The 21,590-nt window shown below is 35.0% G+C and overlaps 2 protein-coding genes across 4 annotated transcripts in view; both read left to right on the top strand.

The window, feature by feature from the left end:
* LOC148957496 (uncharacterized) overlaps positions 1–11,882 on the top strand; it is a 30,103-nt gene extending 18,221 nt beyond the window's left edge. For both annotated transcript variants that reach the window (XM_089115268.1, XM_089115267.1), the window contains 7 exons: positions 1,409–1,503; positions 3,698–3,854; positions 5,966–6,032; positions 6,589–6,642; positions 8,112–8,356; positions 8,750–8,948; positions 9,716–11,882. In XM_089115268.1, coding sequence (XP_088971394.1) covers positions 1,409–1,503; positions 3,698–3,854; positions 5,966–6,032; positions 6,589–6,642; positions 8,112–8,356; positions 8,750–8,948; positions 9,716–9,954 — 1,056 coding nt within the window. In that variant the 3' untranslated portion in view covers positions 9,955–11,882. The remainder of the gene's footprint in view (positions 1–1,408; positions 1,504–3,697; positions 3,855–5,965; positions 6,033–6,588; positions 6,643–8,111; positions 8,357–8,749; positions 8,949–9,715) is intronic.
* Positions 11,883–12,039: 157 nt separating this feature from the next.
* The window catches only part of LOC135690581 (E3 ubiquitin-protein ligase MARCHF6), a 51,674-nt gene continuing 42,123 nt past the window's right edge, over positions 12,040–21,590 (top strand). For both annotated transcript variants that reach the window (XM_089115266.1, XM_089115265.1), the window contains exons 1-6: positions 12,040–12,413; positions 14,275–14,374; positions 16,803–16,835; positions 17,223–17,263; positions 17,888–18,031; positions 19,251–19,323. In XM_089115266.1, the coding sequence (XP_088971392.1) occupies positions 12,389–12,413; positions 14,275–14,374; positions 16,803–16,835; positions 17,223–17,263; positions 17,888–18,031; positions 19,251–19,323 (416 nt within the window). In that variant the 5' untranslated portion in view covers positions 12,040–12,388. The remainder of the gene's footprint in view (positions 12,414–14,274; positions 14,375–16,802; positions 16,836–17,222; positions 17,264–17,887; positions 18,032–19,250; positions 19,324–21,590) is intronic.

Raw genomic sequence — 21,590 nt, 5'->3', positions numbered from 1 at the left:
GCACAAAAACAAAAGGTTGCTCTTGTTGTCGACAACTGTCCAGCACATCGAAAAGTAGGAAACCTGAAAGCAATCAAGCTTGTGTTCCTGCCGCCAAACACAACATCTATGACACAGCCAATGGAATAGATCAAGGGGTAATCCAAAGTTTAAAGGAAAAGTGCCAAACAGTTTTGGTGCAGAAATACATCCGAGCAATTGATCAACAAAAGTCTCTACCAAAAATTAGCATTTTGGATGTAATGGACATATTAGCCGCATCGTGGTTCTTGGTATCTGAAATGACAAGCGTTAGCTGCTTTACCAAAGCTGGCCTTTCTTCCGAAAATCAATATCAAGCAGCATCAGACGAAGATGGCCCTTTTAAAGACTTGCTCCGTGAGCATTTCGTTAAAATGAATGGTGTTATAGAGACAGAACTGGTTAGAAAGAGAAAACAAATAACATAAGATGCTTATTTTTCTTAGTGATTTAGTTTGACTTGTATTTTTGTATTAGTGACTTCATATGCTTCATATGTTAAACCTTCCAAATTTGAACAAAATTTGATTTTTGGGGTCCTCCGATAACTCGAACATTCGCTATCTCGAACAATTTTTCGTTTCCCTTCAGACTTCGAGATAGCGGATGTCAACTGTACTACATTTAAACCATCTTTTGGTGGTACAAAACTTGAAAATGGCTTTGAAAAAAGCAAACGCCACCTCGGTCTTGCAAATCTAAAATTACAACTAAAACCTGCGATTCTGCTATCGGGCAGCATTTACTGGAAAACCCAGATTGTGCAAAAAACTATAAAGACGACGTGTTTCGGATTATTGGTAAAGCCCGATCGTCGTTCTACCTAGCAGTTTTGGAATCTATCTACATAAGCACGAAAAAACGGCTACTGTGTAGACAAAAGGAGTTCGTTTTCGTTTTCATCAATAGGCAAGCGGCACTGATTGGTCAACCTCAACAGTCATGTGCTCGTGTTTCTGATTGGCCTATTTCGATCTACAACTGGGTATATATATTTCCTAGCGTAGAGTTTTCGATCTATGTTCTGACGTTTTAAACTCTGAAGAGTGTCAGACGAAAAGTTTTAGTTTACTTAATGTTTGCTTTTTCCAAAGCCATGTACCACATTTGTTATGAATCCTTGGGATATATTTTCATACCGCTTTGAAAAGTAGATGTGACCTTAATGGCTCTCGCACAACCGGCATGCTTTGCGACTTAATTTTCAAAACCGGCCTAATATCGTACTGCATGAAAATGCAAGCACAGTCAATCTCTCAAGACAACTGCCGCTAAGCATGCCGGTTGCGCAAGAGCCTTTAAGGACTTCTAGAATTATTCATGGCTCAAGACAGCATATTTTACTGACATTCGTACAAAGACGTTTTTGCCATATTCTATTTTCAAGGACTGTGGAAGAAATGGAGATGAATTTCCTCAAGACTTTTTCCATGGCTTCTGGGAAGGATTATGGTGGGCCTATGTCAGCATGACTACTGTAGGGTAAGGTTTTGATTTTTTGTTAATAATAAGCTTCTTTGCTCATTTTTTGTTTTTATTTTTTCTTATTTGCTTGTTAACATGCTCTCATCATTCCATTCATCTTAGTAATTATCTGATCTCTCCGCAATTTATGCAATGCAACAAGAGGAAATCGAAAGAGAATATTTTTTAAGAGTTGTGCAGCTTTAGATTGAACTTGGTTTATTTGGACGAAAAGAATAAAAATATCGTGCATTTCATTTGATACCTCTTGGCATAACGCCTGTTCATATGGAATTTGATGCAGATAGTACATTGCGGTAAACTTTGAATTGATGAAAAAATGAATGTGCGGAGAGAGAAATCTGACTGTCCAAACAAAACATAAAGTTTTATAGGAAAACTGCATTTTTCTAGGAATAAAAGATTGTTGGAGATAGATATCCATGGTTTTCAAAACTGTAGTTCTTGCAGATTAATTTTCTTTTGAAAACAAAAATTTTAGCAAATGATACTGCCCTAAAGCAGGTTGTATGATGGCAAAGAATTGGCTGGTCATGCCCTTACAGCTGACGTTAGAAAAGAGCAACCTTCGAACTAGCATGAAATTTGCCTGTCAAGGAATTTTTGAGTTCTGCGAAGATGAAAACATGCTAATGGGTTTTTCATGGTTCTGTAAAGGAATCTACGAGATTAAGATATTCCTGGTCTGTGCTTTCACTAATCGTGCCCAGCACGGAGTATACTATACACTAAATTCTTCTGACTCTTGCTAAAAATTTTAGTAGCTGCCGACCTGATCATGTTTTCAAGAAGCTTAGAAGACAGATTAAGAATAAAACCGATTACTTGCTTTGAATCACACATTTGTTATTGGTTACTCAGGATTTGCAAAAGCTGATTAAACAGAAGCCCTGGCGGGCTCGGTCTAAATAGCTTACTGCAAATGCATTTTAATTAATGCAAAAATTTCCATTGCACTTTGAAATCAGGCTGTTAACTTTAATACCTTGCGAGACTCCAAAAAGGATGGACTGGATTGTGAAGGTACATCTCTTCAGAAAACAGGCCTAGATTTAGGCTTAGAGCTTTTATGGATTGATAAATTGTCAACATTCTCATTGTCACATGGTTTTGCGTCTGGTAAAAATCGGCTGAAGTTTTAAGCTTTTGTGCTGCATTAAGCGTATTAAAAACGACTGTTGAAGACGCAGCTACTTCAAATATTCTCGTCTCTCATCCTTTAAGATGATGTCAATGACGTGACACTTTGTTGCATCAACCAGTGCGTTGAAAGGCACATGTTATTTCATAATCCATACATATCAATACAGAAAAAATATATATATAAAATGTTTAAAAATTTGGACCTGTAAAACAAGCGGCTAACGAATAGGTTATTGTATTATTGTACATGATTTTGCAAAGATTTGTGCATCATAATAGTTGTTCCATTCAAAATCAAAATCACTTCTTTGATAGGCAGCTAGCCAAGTGCTTTGCGTATTGACTGGGAGGGAGTGTTATAAGGACTGCCCGTTACATATGGTCGCAGTGATGTACGATGCAATATACTAATTAAGCATTGTTCATTTAAATAACATACCTTGTAGGCAACCAACAGAGCACATGTTTTTTGTCGACATACGTGCGGCGTTCTTCAAGCATCCTTCTTTGAAACATTTTTATTTAACGCTTGCATAGCTACATTTATTAAGACTTTCCTATGTTATTGCCAGTGATAAAATGAAACGTTATGATGACAATGCATGCTAATTCCAATATTATTGCTATCTACACTGTTACCCTTTTCTCTATAGCTTGGTGATATTTATAATTAAGAATCACGTAAATATATTATTGTATGGACTATAATGTAATGAGCCCTTGATCTCAATAAAGAGCTTAATCTTTTTAAAGAGAAATCCCCTGGTAATTTCAGTAAGGACAGTAAGGTCCTAATTATTCGTACTTTCAAGGGAAGTAAAAATTTGTTCAAATCATCAGTAGATTTGAATTATCAAAAGTAAAGATACCTTGTTGAAAGTAGATAATCTTTAAATTAGAAAGAATTGTGGGATTTTCATTATGCTTGCATTATATTTGGGAATATGTGGCTAGAGCAAAGAAATACGAAACCATAACACTAACATTTAGTTCTGCTTTCGTGCCAAACATATCAGAGAACTCAACTTTCTAAATTTCGTTGTTGTAGGTACGGAGATAAGACTCCAAAAACATTAGCAGCGAGGGCCTTTGGAATCGTTTGGATAACAGTTGGCATCTCATTATCCGGTATTTTTACGGCATCTCTAATTACTGGTATGACCCAGTCACTGAACGATGGCCCAATTAACATCGAAGGGAAGACGGTAATGTTAATCTTAGTTTTCTCGTGTGCTAAACATTCTTATTGACAGACAGGCATGAATGTGTATTTAATGCAAGTAATCCAGTCTCCAGAGATCTTTGGATTACGAAATTCTGAGAAGGCTTGTTGAGCGAAAATATGATTAGTGTTATTTTTAATCGAGTTTGTAGATCATAGTCTAAGATACTTTGCTTTCAGCAACAAAGGGAAGTTTTTGTAATTATTCGAAATTTTTGTGATTATCTTCCTTTTGCATTTGTTTATTGAAAATGGATATCAAACCTGATTGTTCACAGGCACAGTATTTTTCCACTTGTTCCTTTGAACTGCACAAGTCACTTTGCCATTGCTCCAAATACACATTATTGTATACGAAGCCATGCTATTCACAAACGTTAGAATTTATCAAACAATTATGGCTTGGTTTCGAATTCATTACTTTGAATTCGTAAGGTAGATGAGGCATTTGGATGCTCGATTTCATTACCTTTTAAATCGTTCTTTTCCGCCTGAGGTATCTGCCCGATGGGTGCATCCTTTCATTTTCATATCCTCTTTCGTGTCCATGATTTCTCAGACAAAGGAGGGGGGGGGGTTAAAACGTACCTCAACTTGGACATAGATTTCTAAAACTGGGGTCGTTTCACAGTGAAATCAGAGCGACTAAATGTAATAGTTTTCATTATAGAAAACTTAAGAATGAATCATTTATGTTTCTCATAAAATGTATCATTATCACAATTACAACAACAAATGAATGCTCAATCAATAAAGGTCTCATTCTAAGGATGTTTCAAGGGTTTTACAGGCTTGGTACAAGGGGGGGGGGGGCTCAAAATGATAAGACTATCAAAAAAGGTGATCAATTTCATCTCTGTATGTAAACATAATTTTTCACCTTCCCCGGGTGCATACGATATCTAAAGAAGACGTTTCAGGAAAATGCATCTATTATCTTGGTTTAAAAGACCAAGCACGTTGATGAATGCTACTTCCAATAAAGGACGAAATAGCATGCAACGCGACGGTCAACGAAACGGCCGCGAACAAGCGTTGCTACTACTTGCAAATCACTGCAAAACTGAACAGTGCGTGATGCAATATTCCCAAAAAATTAATGGCGGCAACGGCAGAATGGGCTTTTGCAGAGGCGCGATTGTCTGGTGAAGTCATAGCAATATAAAATAATAAGTACTTTGTCTTGATCATAGTAAGGTGCAATAATGGGTACAGATTTCATTACAGTAACTTAAAGCCTAGTTTTTAGAAAGAAGAAAATACACAAAAAGAAGAAAACACTCCTTTTGCGTAAGTTTTTAGTCCCCGACTATTTGGGAGTTGGAGGTGATACGATACGAAAGGCTTCGAAAATTAGCAAAAGCTTATTAAAAACAAGACGCTTAAGGACGTTTTCATTTCAATTCTAGCTTTAATTTTTGAAATTTTGAAAAAAATCTCCTTTCAAACAAAACGTAAATTGCCCTTGTCAGTTGATACAAAATAGAGTTAATAGATGCCGAGCAAACCATGGCAGCAATTCATTTAATGCATTGGTATCGAGAGTGGTTTGATTTGAGCTTTTGATTGGAAAGATTGTAGTCTTTGGCTTAGAGAAAAATGGCGGCTTACCAAAGCAACGAATTCTTTTTTTAGAGACCCTGTTTTTGTTTTGGTAATTTTTACTTTGTAAGATTTCATTTTTTGCAGAAGAGTATAATTAATCAAATAAGAGTAGCTCCAAATCCGAAGGATTTTCAGCTGCAAAAAAATTTGAGCGATTGAACAGATCATTCCAATTAGAAATACTAAACTTGGGATGCTTTTGGTCTTATAAAAGGTAGAATTTGGGTCAACTTTTAATGGATCGTTGGATGATGAATGAAACATTATTTTCAAAATAATAGGAGAAAATTTAGTCTATTTCTATGTAAAAGCACTAGGGGCATTTCTCAGCTGGGGTCTGCATCTTATCTTGTTCAGCGCCCAAAACTACCTTTGTAGACAAACTTTCATGCTGGTGTCCGATTTTGCACAGCATTTTGACTAACAGCCTTGATTACTCTACCGTCATATTATATATTCCTTTTATCTTGTAATAATGTCATTTTCAAGGTGGGAATACTTAATGCAACTAGATATGAGCTCACAATTGCAATGAGAGAGGGAGCAGAAATTAAAGGTAAATAAAATATATTGAGCAGTTTGTTCGTGTTAAAAAGATGACGACGGGACAGTGAATGTATTCTGAACTCAGGCATTAAATCATCAACGTAAAATGATTGTATCTCCATTCAGCTTATAGCTTGGTTACTTCAGCAGTTGTTTAGCAACCAAACAAGACTTGCTCAAAAATTCTATGATCTGGCAATAACCATCCTAGTTTTCTAAAAGCTATATAGGTTTCGTACAGCCAAATTGCACCTTTATTGTTAGTTTAACCACAAGGACGGCCGATGATAAAGGATAAAAAACTGGAGTTGCTTTACTTAACGTTATATTAAGTTATGTTAAGTTTCGCAACAAAATACAACAATGTACTATGAGACGTTTTGCTATATCAACTATTTCCATACTTCATTACAATTTATTAATGGCATGCAGTTCATACAACTCCAATCTAATATTTTAGGAAATGCTAAAATAAACAAAGTTAATTCTTTATGCAATCTTTTGCAGGTTTCTCAAATTTTCAAAAAAGTATGTTAAAATATGTAAGCGATGATTATTTATTCTAGGTTTTGCCACGTATCCAGAGTTGATTGAGGAAATGAAAAGTGGAAGGCTAAACGGTTGGTTTTCACTTGCTAAATTTGTTCCTTAAAACATTGTAACGTTCTGGGTTCTTTGCTAGCGTGGAGAAACTGGCGTGCTTAGGCCCTGAGGTCTAAGCCAAGTAAAACAACAGCGTAGTTAATAGAACAACGTATTTCAATCAGATTTAAGACAAGACTAACTATTATTACAGAACTCACTGAATATATTACACATTACAAGCGACAACCAACAGCGATTAATCATAATAACGGAAACTACACGTTAACGTAAAACAATAGATACCTGACAACAGGATAACGATTGATCAAAGATACATCATGCAACACAACTAATTCACAAACCCTCACGTTACAATGGCAGCTCCTTAGTAGTATATGCTTTTGCTTAATGATTGCAATTACGATTAACAACTGAACTCAGTTGCTTACAAGAAGCTAATTGCATTCAGTTTCTTGGTTTTCTAAAGCGTGACATGAGATGATATGAAGAAGAAAACATAAGATGTCGAAAAGAGCTTTTCTTCCTGGTTATTTGTTTCGATCATAGTCAATAGGAAAATGACCATTCTTTTGACCCTTTTTTTAATTAAATTAGAACTAGGTACCTAATTGTCGAAAAGTATCATTCCCATCCCAACTTTAAAGGAAGAGTTTTCGAGCATTTTTCGGGCGAGGATTTTCGAGCAAGGTTGATGGTGAAGAGAACTATGTTTTCTTGACCTTTTGTTAATCTTAGGGCTCGGTTTTCTTATAGACTCTTAAAAAAGAAATGAGTTTACTTCATTGTAAGTTAAAATCAGTGTTATTCATGGGCTCCAACACAGGTTGGAAAGTGGGGGGCTAAAGGAAAATTTAACACCTAAAACAAAAGATTTTGTAAAAAGGTATATTGTTTTGTGTAATAACTTGGCCTCCCAGCCCCCCACCCCCCTTCGTCGGAGGCCCTGTTATTACGATGAGAATCAAGGTAGTTTGATAGTAGTTTTTGATCAAGTAGAACTAGGTTGAACCATTTTCAAACATAAGCAAGGCCGCCGAGAGGGGGGCAAGGGGGAAAATTGTCCAAGTGCCTCGAGGTGTTAGGGACCTCGTAAAGAAATGAATTCTGTTTTGAAATGGAATAAATTAAATGTAACAAGATTATGCTTGTAAATAGCATAACATTCTAAACGAATGTACGGCTTAAGCCAATCTAAAGGGCGCGGTCGCAAAGATTTTCTGCTCCCTTCGCTGGGCTTACCACAGGGCCTTCAAAATCTCTCGGTTGCCTTGAACATAAGGTGCACGGTTTTTTCTATTTTTCCTTGGCGTCTATTTCGATTTCAATGTGTCATATTCTTTCAGAAAATGACCATGTTATTTACAACATGGTGTTTGAGAAAACACACGCAGGAAGTCATGTTTGTTCTTTGTTCATTCAACCATTTTCTTTTCTGTTTCTTTTCTTGCTTCATACTTTTTAATGCGTACTGCTCGCATTTCAGGAATATTAATGGACATCCTCGTTATGAAATATTACTGGACTGACTTAAAGAAAGATATTCCTGCCTTACACTACAGGCTGAATGCATTTGCCAACTCAGAAACAAGTTTTGGTATATTATTTTCTCAATCAGAAGACAACAAAACAAACAACGCATTGGGAAAATTTCTTGAGAACTTTTTTCTAGAAAATCGTGACAACATTGACGTCATCATTAAAATGGCTGAAAAGGACGTTACTAGGCCCGTAAGTATAGTGTTTGTTGTCAAAAACTTCCTTAACAAATTTCCATTACAAAACTGGCGGAAGGTGTATGTGAACTGGGACTAATCTGAGTAGTCTCTGTACATTCATCTTTGCTTTTAATTTATGTAACTGTGTTTAAATCTTTTTTATTTTTTTTATCTATAAATAAAATGATTGTGGCGAATTATACATACATAGAAACCTAAATAATGGTTCTTAGGCAGTAATAAGATCTTACTTTTATAATATACTGTCCTATTCCGTTAAAGTTGTCGTAGCAGCTATAAAACATAGTTAATATATTATAACAAGAAGACGTAATTTTGACAACCTCGTCATTATAAAACGTCTATTTGATATGAACTTTTCTAGCATTTCATTTTCCTTTCTTAGTTGGCAAAAGGGCTTGAGGCTGGGATTTATGACACTACAAAATCGATATTCAACGCACCTGACATATATAAGCTGTTGTTCAAATACATTGGTATAACAACCCTGATCCTGTTCGTTGTTGGATTCACTTTTGAAAAAATCAAAAATTATCTGAAAGTGTACTTGAATAAGCGAGGTGAAAGGAAATGCAGTCAACTAGGTACGTTAAAATTTGACGTGTGTATTCATTTGTTCATTGACTTTAGGCCGGTTTGCACGATCATATTCAGGTAAAATTTACATCATATTCACTTCACACTTTTTGTGTGATTACAGAATTTGATCGTGTAAACGACCTTACAAGTTGCTTGAAGTTGCACCAAGCAGCAAGAATGAATCCCTTTTGATTGCCTGATAATTGGTCATCACATTCGTAGCAAAAATGTATCTGATACAACTTGAGGTTATTTCACCCTAATTTAGACTATTTTCCAACTTACAAAGCGTAAAATGATATGTGAAAAAGGAATAATACCCAGTTCTCCATGACCTCTTAAAGTATCTATTTGATTGATAAGAACTTTGAATTCAATCAAGTATAAGCGATATACTGTGTGTTTGTACTTCATCATATTGTGGTCACATTGGCGTGTGAAAAAGAAGCCGTGAACACTATTCATGTCTTCATCTTTGGTGTCAAATAGTCCCTGATTGTAGTCAAACATTGTATCCCAGAATTTCATTGCCTTTTTTGTGTTTAGAGAAGGAACAAACTTGAAACTCTGACCAGTAAGCCTATAAATGAAAAAAACGAAACTTGCGAATAATACGAGCAAATTTTTGTTCGCTAAGCGTTCGTTAAAACTTTTAGATCTCCACGAGGAAGTACCAGCAAGTTAAAAATCCTAACGTATTAAAAGTTTACGAAAGGGTCTAAAATATTGAAATTTGCAGCAGCTAATCATTCAAAGCATATGATTTTTTCAGGATCTGTATCAGACAAGTCTTTGTACACAGGAGAGACTAAAACAGCAATAGATCACACAACCGTGCTACTGAGAGCAAGGTTTGTGCGAGAAATGAAGGAGCTTGAGAAAACAGGTCACACTGATGCAAAGATAGTGAAAGACAGAGTGCTTTCAAGGGTTTTTCACTTTAAAGATATCAATGGTTGTTATGAAAACGAGGTCAAGACCGACGATATGCAAATGAATAGCGAGGTTTAGATAGCTGTCATAGAGTAGCTTCGCATGTTATCAGTTAAAGGTGAACTGGGTTCTGCTTTGAGAATTACCAAGCCTTCTTCTCCAGTTCATCGTGTCAACAGGAGAGCAATGATGTGTTGCCACAATAGATGATCAAAGCGCTACCAATGGCAAAAAAGAAGGCATTACCAGTTGCATTGTCCTGTCCAGTCTTGCAGTGTAGCAAAGATCATGCGGCCATACAGTTGTCAAGATGGAAGCATATGTGCTCACTGTATGGGAATTGCATTCGAATCCTTTGCAACGGACTAACATTTCAAAAAATCAGTTCGTTATGGCTGTACCTCTAAATAGTTTTCCACTAAATTCTGGACCGTCTGTTGGTTTGATTTCTTTGTTCTTAATACGTATTACTCGTAAATGAACCAAGAATTTACTTTCCAAATAATGAAAACTGGTACTAAATGATCGGAAGTAAGAATTTTCATATAAAAGTAAAAACATTGAAGTCTTAAACCCCGTGTTTGAATTATAATAGCCATTTTTATTGAAGCCCACAAGCCACAGAAAATAATGGGGACTCATGAAGCTCTGATAGCAATCGGCAGGTCGAAAGTATACTGAAATTTGAAAAAAATTGAAAGAAAAAACAAAATTCTAACCAACCAAAAATGTCACCATAGAAAATCAAAACGAAATGTCACCTGTTTGTATGTTGGATAGTATTTCTGATATTTGGGATTGGATATTTGTAAAGAGGCATATTCATACTGGGCGTTAGTGAGGATCTAACCACTTCTGGGAGTCGTTGGTGGTGGCTTATTTACTTTTTGGAAAATTATGTGATTATTTGTAAGGCTGTGGGATTATCAAAAAGCAGATTGTCGGTTAGGAAAATATCTGCAAGTAATTAGGTCGAATAAGCAAATCGATACATATTTGTCATCCAAAAGCAAATATTTATCGAAAACTTTTAAAAAGCTACTGGTGGTATTTTGCCGATCGCTTTTGTAATACTGGTTACATCCCGCTGTAGCTACTATTTGTTAGATGTACTTCAAGGACCGATGGTGTTCGATAAATAAAAAACTATACTAGTAAAGAGGAAGGCCTTAAGTATTTTCGTCAAAGTTACAAATGAAATTGAAGCTTCCTAATTAGATCAAAATCAAAGAGCTGTTCTGAAAGAATGAAAATTGTTACATAGTTATTCTGTAAATATAGGGTGACAAAGTGCTGTTAATAGAATTTGCATTTCACAGTAAATGATCTTATGAGTTTTTTGTGCTTGCCACCCGAAAAATTTGTACTTTTTTGGAAAAGAATTTTCATTTTAAGAGCTCATTTAGCGTTATTCTCTGCTGTGTAACAGTACCGATAAAATTTCAGTGTAGTACATATAAAATGAAAAGCTTTGTTGAATGTCAATGCTGTGTGTGTTTTTTGGCACAATGTATTTTGTGCTTTGTTTTCTTTCATATTGTTTGAGCGTTAATTTTGTTTCAGAAAACTGCCAAGAATCTTGTTATTAAAAGTAAAGGTTTTATTGATTAGAAAGAAAAACAAGGTCGCTCTTCAAAATATTAACAAAGTGTAAAAATGGCTACTTTTCACGAGAGAAAGGCTTAGGTCCCTAAAGCCTCTTTGACGCGAAGATCCCAATTTTTCTTGACGTCGTTTAAAATCCACTTCTAATCATTATTATCCTCTCGGTGGTATGGAGATAAATGAATGGATAAAGAAAATGTTTCTGTCTTTAAACGATGTATTGTATGACGCAAAATAAATGAATCTTAGCATTACGGAAGGGAAGTTAAAGGCACTAGTTTCACAGGACATTTAAAAATGCATTATGCGACGTTGATTGAATTATATTGTGGGAATGTACAGTATCTGCACTATCGTTTTGAACTGAAAAAAAATGGAATAATTGTAAAGATGGGGATAAATTACAGTAATTATGATTTGTTGATTTCAAAACTACTTTTTCGCTTTGAAACAATCCTTTCCCATTCTCGTTGAAAATTTCGTATAGCGGCCTCGACCCGGCCGGCACTAACCTCGTTTCGTCTTGTTATGACATAATTATTCTTTGATGTTGGAGCGGCCTACTGGTTTTAAATCTCACATAACATTAAACAGCTGGAATCACAAGACGGTAAAAGATGAAACAACGCAAAGATAAGAATGGAATAAACAAATTGTAGTATCAAATTTTGTAGGCAAACAGTACGTGCTCTATACTTTGTTGTTGTTGCCCCGTCAGTCTTGATTCCAGTGAACTTTCAATATATTGGCCTAGACGATTCGAGAAAAAGGAAGGCCCAAGCAGAAAGACGTGGCCAGTCAAGAAATATTGGTTTGTGAAAGGGAAGCTGTCAATAAGAGAGACTCAAAAGTAGCTACTTAAAGAGAGACAGAAAAGCAAGTGAGAAATCTCTTGAGTCATATCAAAATGGATAGTTACGATCCCGGAGAAGGTACAGAAAATTTTTATGTGCAAGTAAACTAAATAACTGTTACTCAAAACAGTTGCGTGGTGGCTCGAAATTGGCTAGGAGGCACCAAACTTTTTTGGCGCCCCAGAGGTATAACTCTATCCGACCGTTGAACGTGATTTAAAGTGGGGGAGGGGGGGGCACAATGTTAACATTGTATAAGGGAAAAGGCTTTTTTGAAATCTGCCACCAAGGTGTAACCATAAAGGTGTAACCATGTAATAAAATAAGTTTTTCTATTCTATGGTGTAACATTAGAGACTGCAGGAAGCTGCATCTAAAGTATTATCAACATCGATTTAGATTGAAGGAAGATCCTAGGCAGTATTGATAAGCTTTTCTTATCATTATGCCCAAATGTTTAGAGTTTTCAGAGGTTTAATGAAAGCTATGATTGGTAGCAAGAAAACTTTTACAAGTATAAAATTCTTGAATGACTGAAAACTCATTTTAAACATTCACAACATAGATTTAGAAAAAGAGGAAGATCCATGAGAATTTTCAAAAATGTCCTTTATCACTATGCTCCAATGTCAATATTATAGAAATTTATAGTGAAAGCCACCACCATGATATTTGAAAAAATTTGAAATTATAATTTTCTAGGGATGACCAGAAACTGCCTCTAAAATATCTACATAAATAGATTTAGGTTCAAAGGAGTTATTAGAAAGTATTCATAAGCCTATTTTTATCATTATGCCCCATAGTTTATCTATTTTAAATGTGACATGAAGGCGGTAAAAGTATTGCAAATTTTAGGAACAATTTAACAATCAACGACAAATATATAAAATTTCAACAGAAGAAATGTACTATTGAAAGTACCAGGCTAAGTATCTTTGTAAAGTTAAGGTATCATTTTATAACTTTGATCATATGCATAGTGCATGTATGCCCTCACTTTAAAATCACCCTTTTTCAATGGAAGCTTCAAATCCTTTGTTATAGCTTGAATTTTGATTGAATTCCACTAATCTCCCTTGGGATTTTTATATGCTTCAGATAATTAATACACATATTCAACTTACAGCCTCATTTTGAATAATTTTTTAAATTTATTTGTACAAAAATGTGGACCCCGGATTAAGATTGAGAGCAAGACTTTTAGCCTATATGGAAATTTTAATCATGTGAACATAAAAGTAGCTTATGAAAACAGACAAAAACTACTTGAAATTTTTCATTACTATGAGAATACGAACATTCCATTTCAATTTTTTCTTAAACTGTTTCCATCGTGGCCCATATTGTTTGGTCAAGATGAAAACGAGGGGTTCCCATTACTCTGTTTTTGTCTGTTCACAAATCCTATGTTTGAGCTTGTTTTAAAAATGAAGATGAACAAATTCTTTTTTAAAGGACTCTATTTTCACTTCGATTCAAAAGCAATTTGTTTCAAAATGCTTCCGTTCTAAAATGACTTGTCTGTTCCCCTTAAAATGACTCTGTTTCATAATAACTTTAGACCTCACTATCAAATGATCCATTAATGGGAACACAAAATAAAAAACAGTTTCATTCAGCTGTATTTTCTTGTGAAAAAACATCAAAAAAGCATTGGCAGAGTCTTTTTGATTGTTGGGTTTCTGATTCTATTCCTAAAGAACTAGCAAACTGGTTGAAAATTATATTGTTTTTCTTTCAATGATTGGAAAAATGTTGTTGTTAGTAGATTTGTAAATGTTTATGTTTACATGGTTTTCTTTCAAATTTATAAAAGAGCTGTAACCCACCAAAAGAATAGCAGCAGAGCAATTTTAGATAATGGTTCTAGGGTTTTCGCCAGTCTTTGCTTTTTATCTTTCCTGATTCATATTTAACTGAATGCTGTTTTTTCTAGCTGATATTTGTAGAGTTTGCAGAGCTGAAGGAACTGGAGATAGACCTCTTTATCATCCTTGCATGTGCACTGGCAGTATCAAGTTTATTCACCAAGAATGGTATGTAATTTGACTTCGATTAGCAAATCTTGTGAATATTATCAAACAGCTTTAATCTGCTCAAAATCAAGACATAAAAATTTTCAAAAGCAATCTATTTATACACAACTAGGACAATCCTTTAGTCATATTTGCTTCAACAACAAAGATGAAAGCTTTTTGAAAATGGAAGATTGAACAACCAGAGGCTAGAGAAAACTGTTAAAGATGACTTTAATATGATGTCCAAATAATGCTATATGGCAGTGAGATGAGAAATATTACATGTTAGTGTTACATGCGGATTTTTCTACCAATAAATGCATATATAGGAATCACATTAAAATTTTAATTTTATGATATATTTATCTTGATGATCACAAAACATTTAAGATGATAGTTGTCCTCGCAAAATTAGAAGTCTTCTCAGCTCATTCAAAATTCAGGGCCACTCTATTTACATTTTCATCATAAGAGGCCAGGTTGGTAATTTCATTCTGCTTATGATTTCAAATGTGCATTATTTTCTCATTTAAGATTTCCTTAAATCTTTTTTGAGTTGCTCTGAGCCTTGCCTTTATTAATCTTAGCTGCCACAGCTATAGTTTTGGAGCACCTTGAAAGCACATAAACCAAGATTTCCATCTTTAAATTTTTCTGCATATTGTAATCATGTTTTTCTGCATATTGTTTTCTGCACATCTTTTTCTTTACCAATGTCAACATCAGAGTCTTTGCATCAGAAGGTTGTATCTTCTGGGATAGACAAGATAACTTGATACAATGTTGTCAAGCTGTATATGTACAAAGTTGTCCACTCACTAAATCTTGATTTTAGATTTCTTTCTGACATAAACAATACCTTAAAACATTGCTTCTGAATTTTCCTTGAAATTTTCAAACTTCCAACTTGGAATGTTATGCTGTCCCGTATTAACAGAGACAGTGATAAAGTTTCTAATTTTTAGTTTTCACTTTTTTAGGTTAAATATTTGTTCTTTCATGTAACATAAGGTGCCTATCTAGACCGGTTCCATAGGTTTAAAAAAACCGGTCAAATTCTAAAAGCTATGTTTCTCTGTAAATCTTGAATTTCTATCCAAAATGTCAACTGCAACAACTGCTGAATTTCTTCCAGAATGACAACAGTTCTTCTGTTTACATACTGAATTGAACCCCCACACAAGTTCTTAATTTCGTAAGGACAACTCTCCCTTGTTGCAAAGATTCCGACAGAGTTCCCAGCTTCCTTATTCATCTTTTATCTCAAAGTATCCAAGGAATTCAAAATCAAGGAAATCAGTCGCCACTCAAAATGACAGTTTAGATTATGCTATCTATGATCCAATATTGAAACTGGTGGCTATTGTCTTCTGAAAACCTGTGAAAACTGGTGCTCAAATGTTTCCTTTTGTGAAAAGAAAACAGTGGCTGAAAAGCATATTCAATATCGATATCCATAGCTCCAAAGTGTGGACACTTTAGTACAAAATGATACAAAATGGAATACGGGTGCAAAATAGAATCAGAGGTCTAGTATTGTGGAACTAGACATTTTTTTTCGGAAAAATTCAAGAAAAATAGAATTGAAGTTGCAAGAAAAGGATCAAGATCATGCTGAATGGAGTTAAATTGTGACATTTTAGATAAAGTTTGGGCAAATTAATCACATTTTACTAACCTAATTTCATTAGCAACTTTCAGCAATTTTTATGGACCAATAACACCCAGGGCTGTAATGGGGTAAAGCATCCTGAAACCAGTGGACATTTCGGCTAGATCCACGTCAGGACACAAGGTTTAACTTTATGTTGGAAACCAACTGAGTTCTGTGCACCAAGGAACTCATTTTTGATCTCCCTGTGGTATAGTTTTAAGCTGCAAAGAATGCTTGTCAACGCTTCAAACTTATCCAGTAATTTTGTTTGTGAATAAAGTAGAAGGTGTATTGGTATCTTGAATAATCCAAAAAAGCCAACCCTTTCCAGATATTTTCAAACTGTTACCATGAATCATTCTTTCCGTTCTCAGTTTTGCACTTTGGAGCACTCAAGCTAACTTTTTCATAGCATGTAATGTTAGGAGATTCCTTAAACATATCATGGTCAAGATTTTGGTAGATACCAAAGATTTTGCTGAGAGAGTTAGATAGCCCTTTTTATCTCTAAAATTGTTCCAAGTCATTTTGTCATACTATGGTTCCATTCCCACTGTTTGAACCTCATTTCTTCCATGTGCCTCTAATTTTTTTCAGAAACATCTACATTCTAGATTTCCCATCAGAAGTCCTTTTAACACCCATCTATCATTAAACAATTTTTGAAGAGAAATAAACAGGTTGTCAACATATTCCTTTGTTCAATCTTCATGTAGTTTTTTTCCAGGATTTGTGAAAAGCGAACAGATTTTGATTTTTGTGAAATGAATTGTGTTTCTTTCTTCTTTCCAGCCTGGTACAATGGCTCAGTCACAGCAAGAAAGAGTAAGCACTTCTTTGATATAATCTATTCTATGATTAGAAATATGTATTTTGTTGGAAAGTATGAAATTGTTTGCAGTTAGATATTCAAGGAGTAAATCTATTGTTGCCTCCACTTCTAATGAGCATGGCTTTCAGTTGATTTCAGATAAAAAAGTTATTACAAAAGTACTCAGCAAATTTTACATTGACTTGAATACTCTTATTCTAATTTCATGTAGAACAACTGATATAAATCCTATTACATACCCACACTTATTAGTAACCCAGTTTCTTATATGTTTAGTATTGTTCAGTTTGTGTGAATGATTCAAGCTTTGCTTGTACCATTTTTAAAATAAGGTTATACGCATATTCCAATTTCTGATTTATTTATGTTATTTTTTCCAGGATTTGTGAATTATGCAAACACAAATTTGTTTTTAAACCAAGTAAGTGTTTTTCTAAAGTATTCTGCATTCTTTTTAGACTTGTGTTAACACACTCATGATGATAGTGATAATTTTTGTCAACAATTGCAAAATGATAAGCTTTACCCATAGTTCTTTGCATTGATATTAATCCCAAATATTCAGACAAACTTAGTAGATCAAAGTATATCTATTATCTTTGAAATATGGTTTTTATTTTTCATGCCATTTGTTTACTAGTTGCCAGCATAAATATCTCAGCAAAGCAAAGGTTTTTCTGCTCTACTTCTGTTTTGCTAAGAAATTTATGTTTAAAATTCATCCCCTCTTCTCTGATGAAGTTTCAGCTTTACATTTTTAAGCCATTTTTCCCTAAAGGATTTACTGTATTTTGTTCACTGATGTGTTTTCAAATTGTTTGCGGCTCAGTTATTTTGTTGGGTGATTTTTTTATCCATGTCTCAATCTGAATCTTTTCCTTACCAGTCTTAGGCCTTATCAGACATTTATACTCTGAGAAAATGTCTCAAATATGCTCTGTTTCCACTTTACTGTGCTATCTTCAAGTTTTGTGTTACAAAATAACTATAAAAATTTGTTTGTCTGCTCTACTTTTTGTAATGCATTACTTTCTTTTTTTAATAGTTTATGCACCTGATATGCCACATACATTACCAGTGACAGAATTTGTAACTGGTCTTGGCAAAAATCTTGGAAAAGCTTTGCAGTATTGGTTTCATTATACTCTGGTGGCCATTGCCTGGCTTGGGGTTGTACCACTCACATCTTGTAAGTGTTTGTGATTTGTTCATGTCTGTTTCCATCCATTGCACTGCATGTAATTTTTATAAAATGCTAGTAACCAAACTTCCAGAAACGTGGAAATTGGGCTCACAGATTTGGACAAGATGGTTTTGCAGATACCTTGATCAATTTTCATTTGTATTGACACTTTGGGAAAGCCACCAAAATGCTTTCAATTTTTTACATGCCACCAGGATGAAGAAAAGTTGAGGAAAAGAAAATTATTTTCTGACATTTTTACTTCCTCTCTAAAGCATGTGGGCTCTTCTCACCATCACAACTTCCAACAATTTCCATTTTGATTACTGTTCTCATATTTGGGGTTTAATGCCCCTAAATCTTCCATGTGCCTTCTTGACAATATCCAATCCAACGCCATTAACCTTATCAACAACTGCAACCTCACAAAGTCTCTTCAACTTCTTTCTCATCAGTGATGTGTCATCATCCCTCAATTTTTTTACAGATTTTACCACATCCCTGGTCCCCTGAGTCATTTAGGTAATGCCAGATACTCTTCTATTCCAGTGCTCATTCCTTCCATTCCTTCCACTCCAAGTCTCTTTGCCAAATTCACGATATATGTACTACAACTCATCCTTCCTCCCTCGGATCTTGTAAAATTTGGAGCGCTCTACCCTCTTCATGCTTCTGAGACTCTTTTTAAACTAAAACTAACAAGCTGGATCTTTCCTCTCTCTCTTAAGAAACTCTCTTTTCTTTCCCTTGATAGGGATTTCACTATTGGCTCCAGGCCTTTCCGTAACATCAACAACTAACAAAAGATTATTTATTTAGGAATAAGTACTGTAGGAATACCCGATAGTCATTGTTTTTAGTGTTGATGAAAAGTAAGCAACATTTTAGGGCAGTAAAAGTTATGCAAAACTTTGAAGTAATTTAATCGACTAAAGTGCAGCTTAAACGTTTCCAAAAAATCAACTATGATGCAAGTGGATATCCCAGCATATTCTCGATCGAAGTAATATAATGGTAACTTTAGTAATTTACTTTGCATTCCTCAAAACTCTACTTTATTTGCAGATATTTTACCCCTTTTGTCGTTTTTAGAAGTTTCTTGAGTACAGATTTGATCATGTTGATCATCATTATTTGTGTGTAGAAACAGAAATGCATATTCAATTGAAAATCCTGAAAATGTCTGGAAACTAATCTGATCTGAAATATTTTCTTGTTGTTCTAGATCGAATCTATAAATGCTTCTTCGCTGGTTCTCTCAGTTCGCTGTTGACCCTCCCACTGGACATCCTATCAACGTAAGAATTTCTTGTATCTGTATTGCATGAATCTACTAGCCTAGAACAGCATGGGTTCACTGCACAAATTAAGGATGATACATTGCCTGGCATAAGTCCTTGCGATGTCCTATAACCAATCTTCCTGTTTCGCAATTTTATTTATTTCCAGTCAATAATATGAAACGAGGCTTTCCTTCTTTTTTGTTGAGAATTCTGTCGCAATGAAATACTTTTACGGTTCACCTTATATCTTTGAATTTCTGAACCTGATGCTAAAAGTTACCATTGAGGATTTGCAATAATCTACTGTATTACACCAAAGTTATTTTCAAGCGTTTATTTGTTGGCAAACTGTGGTAACATAGAGATAATTCCTTAATATGCGAAGTGTTCTTTCTTTTTATCAACCGACAACCAAACCTTCAGACTACCAGAGTTATACATATGCCATTTTTCTTATTTGCAAATTCAGTAACAAAATATCTACGTTAAACGGAGCAACTGGAGCCTGATTAGTCGGTAATTTTAGGGATACGCTCGGGAGCCTATAGCAAAGCCTTAGCAAGGGAAGGGAGGAATGATTGAGGAAAGGGAGGGGTGAAGTTTGATGATGGCATTAAGCGTGAAACTTGGAACCGTCTCGTTGTAAACAGTAAAGCTTATAGAGGCATTCCATGTCAAGTGGGGACAAAAAATTGCAGTTTTGGATCTCAGTGTCATAGATTTTCCTCCTTTTAGAATGGAGCTTTGCATGGCCCAGTAAACTGGCAATTTTTTTGAAAATTTTCGAAGATTATTTACTCCAGATAATGTAGAATTTTGAGAAAAGTATTTTTCATCGCTAATTAAATGATAGGGTTGTGTTTTTCTACTAAAATGTCAATACGTAGTGTTAAGGCTGATTTCCACTAGACGAATTCTTTCGCGCGAATCGAATAAATTTTCGTAGCGATAGAGTAGGACCGTGGTCTACTTTCTGCGAATCGAATTTTTTCGCTGCAAAATTTGAGAACATGAAACCGCGCATGCTCACACTGGAAAAAATTCGATTAGCGCCAAAGAATTCGCCTAGTGGAAATCAGCCTTAACTTGTACCGCCATATAACGAATCAGCTTGGCGGCTTTTTATTGGTTGAATGGCTTTATGCTTTTATGTGTAGAAAAGGAGGGTTCTAAGTAGCTACCTCGAACACATAACGCTTAATGTGCGATACTCAACAAAAAACCAACTACTGCAAAGTATTTATATCTATATCTATACATAAAAAATGTAAAAACAGGAGTCACTTTGACCCAACATGGATATATTTTTAATTAGATTTGGCCCTACCCCTGCTGCATATTAACATACGGAGAGGAACGTTCTTTGACTCTTTGAATCAGCACTCATTAAAACTAGGACTAATATGACGCCATGTTTTCGGTCACTTGTGGGTCAGAGGAAAGATTTTGTTTAGAAAGGTGTGTCATGTTCCCTTAACTCGAATTTCTTAATCTTAATCATTTTCTCTTAACAATATTCATAATCGGTTCTGTTACAACGCTTCAATCAGTTCTGTAATCGACATAGTTTTCTCCTAATTGACAAAAATTTTATATTTCCTGTAATTAACTTACATTTCAAAAGAAAAGGAAAATGATGCCATCAATTTAATTTCATGATCGTCCCATTTTTATAACATGCTTTAGGGTCACGATGACCATGCGACTGAAAAAGCACTTTTAGAATAATCAACAACTAGCAGGCAACTAGGTACGGGGTTGGGTAGATGTTAACTTGCCAGAAAAAGAAGCTGCAAGCAATGACACAAAATGTATTGCCTTAGATTGCTCCAGGCGCTTGATAAAAATTACTTCTTAGTAATGTTCTTAAATTGTTACTGTTTCTTGTTTTCCTGGTTTGCCTATGGCACAGAGGTTTTGTTGATGATAGAGAATTCACTGATTATATGGCATAGCTCGTATGAAGAGATTGTTTAAATATCTAGTTTGAAATGGTCTTGGCAACATTGTTTACTTACTATGGAGGGCAGGTACCTTCCGTTTGTTAAGAGTCAAGCAACTCATAAGCAACTTGAAAGGCTGCAACCTCGGATATCTTAAGCAGCTTTGATGGCTGGACCCGGGTCAGGTTGTCTATTAATTTAATTGTAATTGTCTCTGCCTAAACATATCCGTTGTTGAACCGAATGAATTATTAAACTGTTTTTTACAATAACTGAACTAGGAGTGGGGTCAAAAGTGCGGCACTATCATTAGGCTATTTTAACATTTTGAACCGAGTT

The sequence above is a fragment of the Rhopilema esculentum genome, unplaced genomic scaffold, assembly GCF_057945365.1.
Source record: "Rhopilema esculentum isolate cy_ngs unplaced genomic scaffold, ASM5794536v1 HiC_scaffold_23, whole genome shotgun sequence".
NCBI classification, from domain to species: Eukaryota; Metazoa; Cnidaria; class Scyphozoa; order Rhizostomeae; family Rhizostomatidae; genus Rhopilema; species Rhopilema esculentum.
This window is presented reverse-complemented; position numbering and strand designations above follow the sequence as displayed.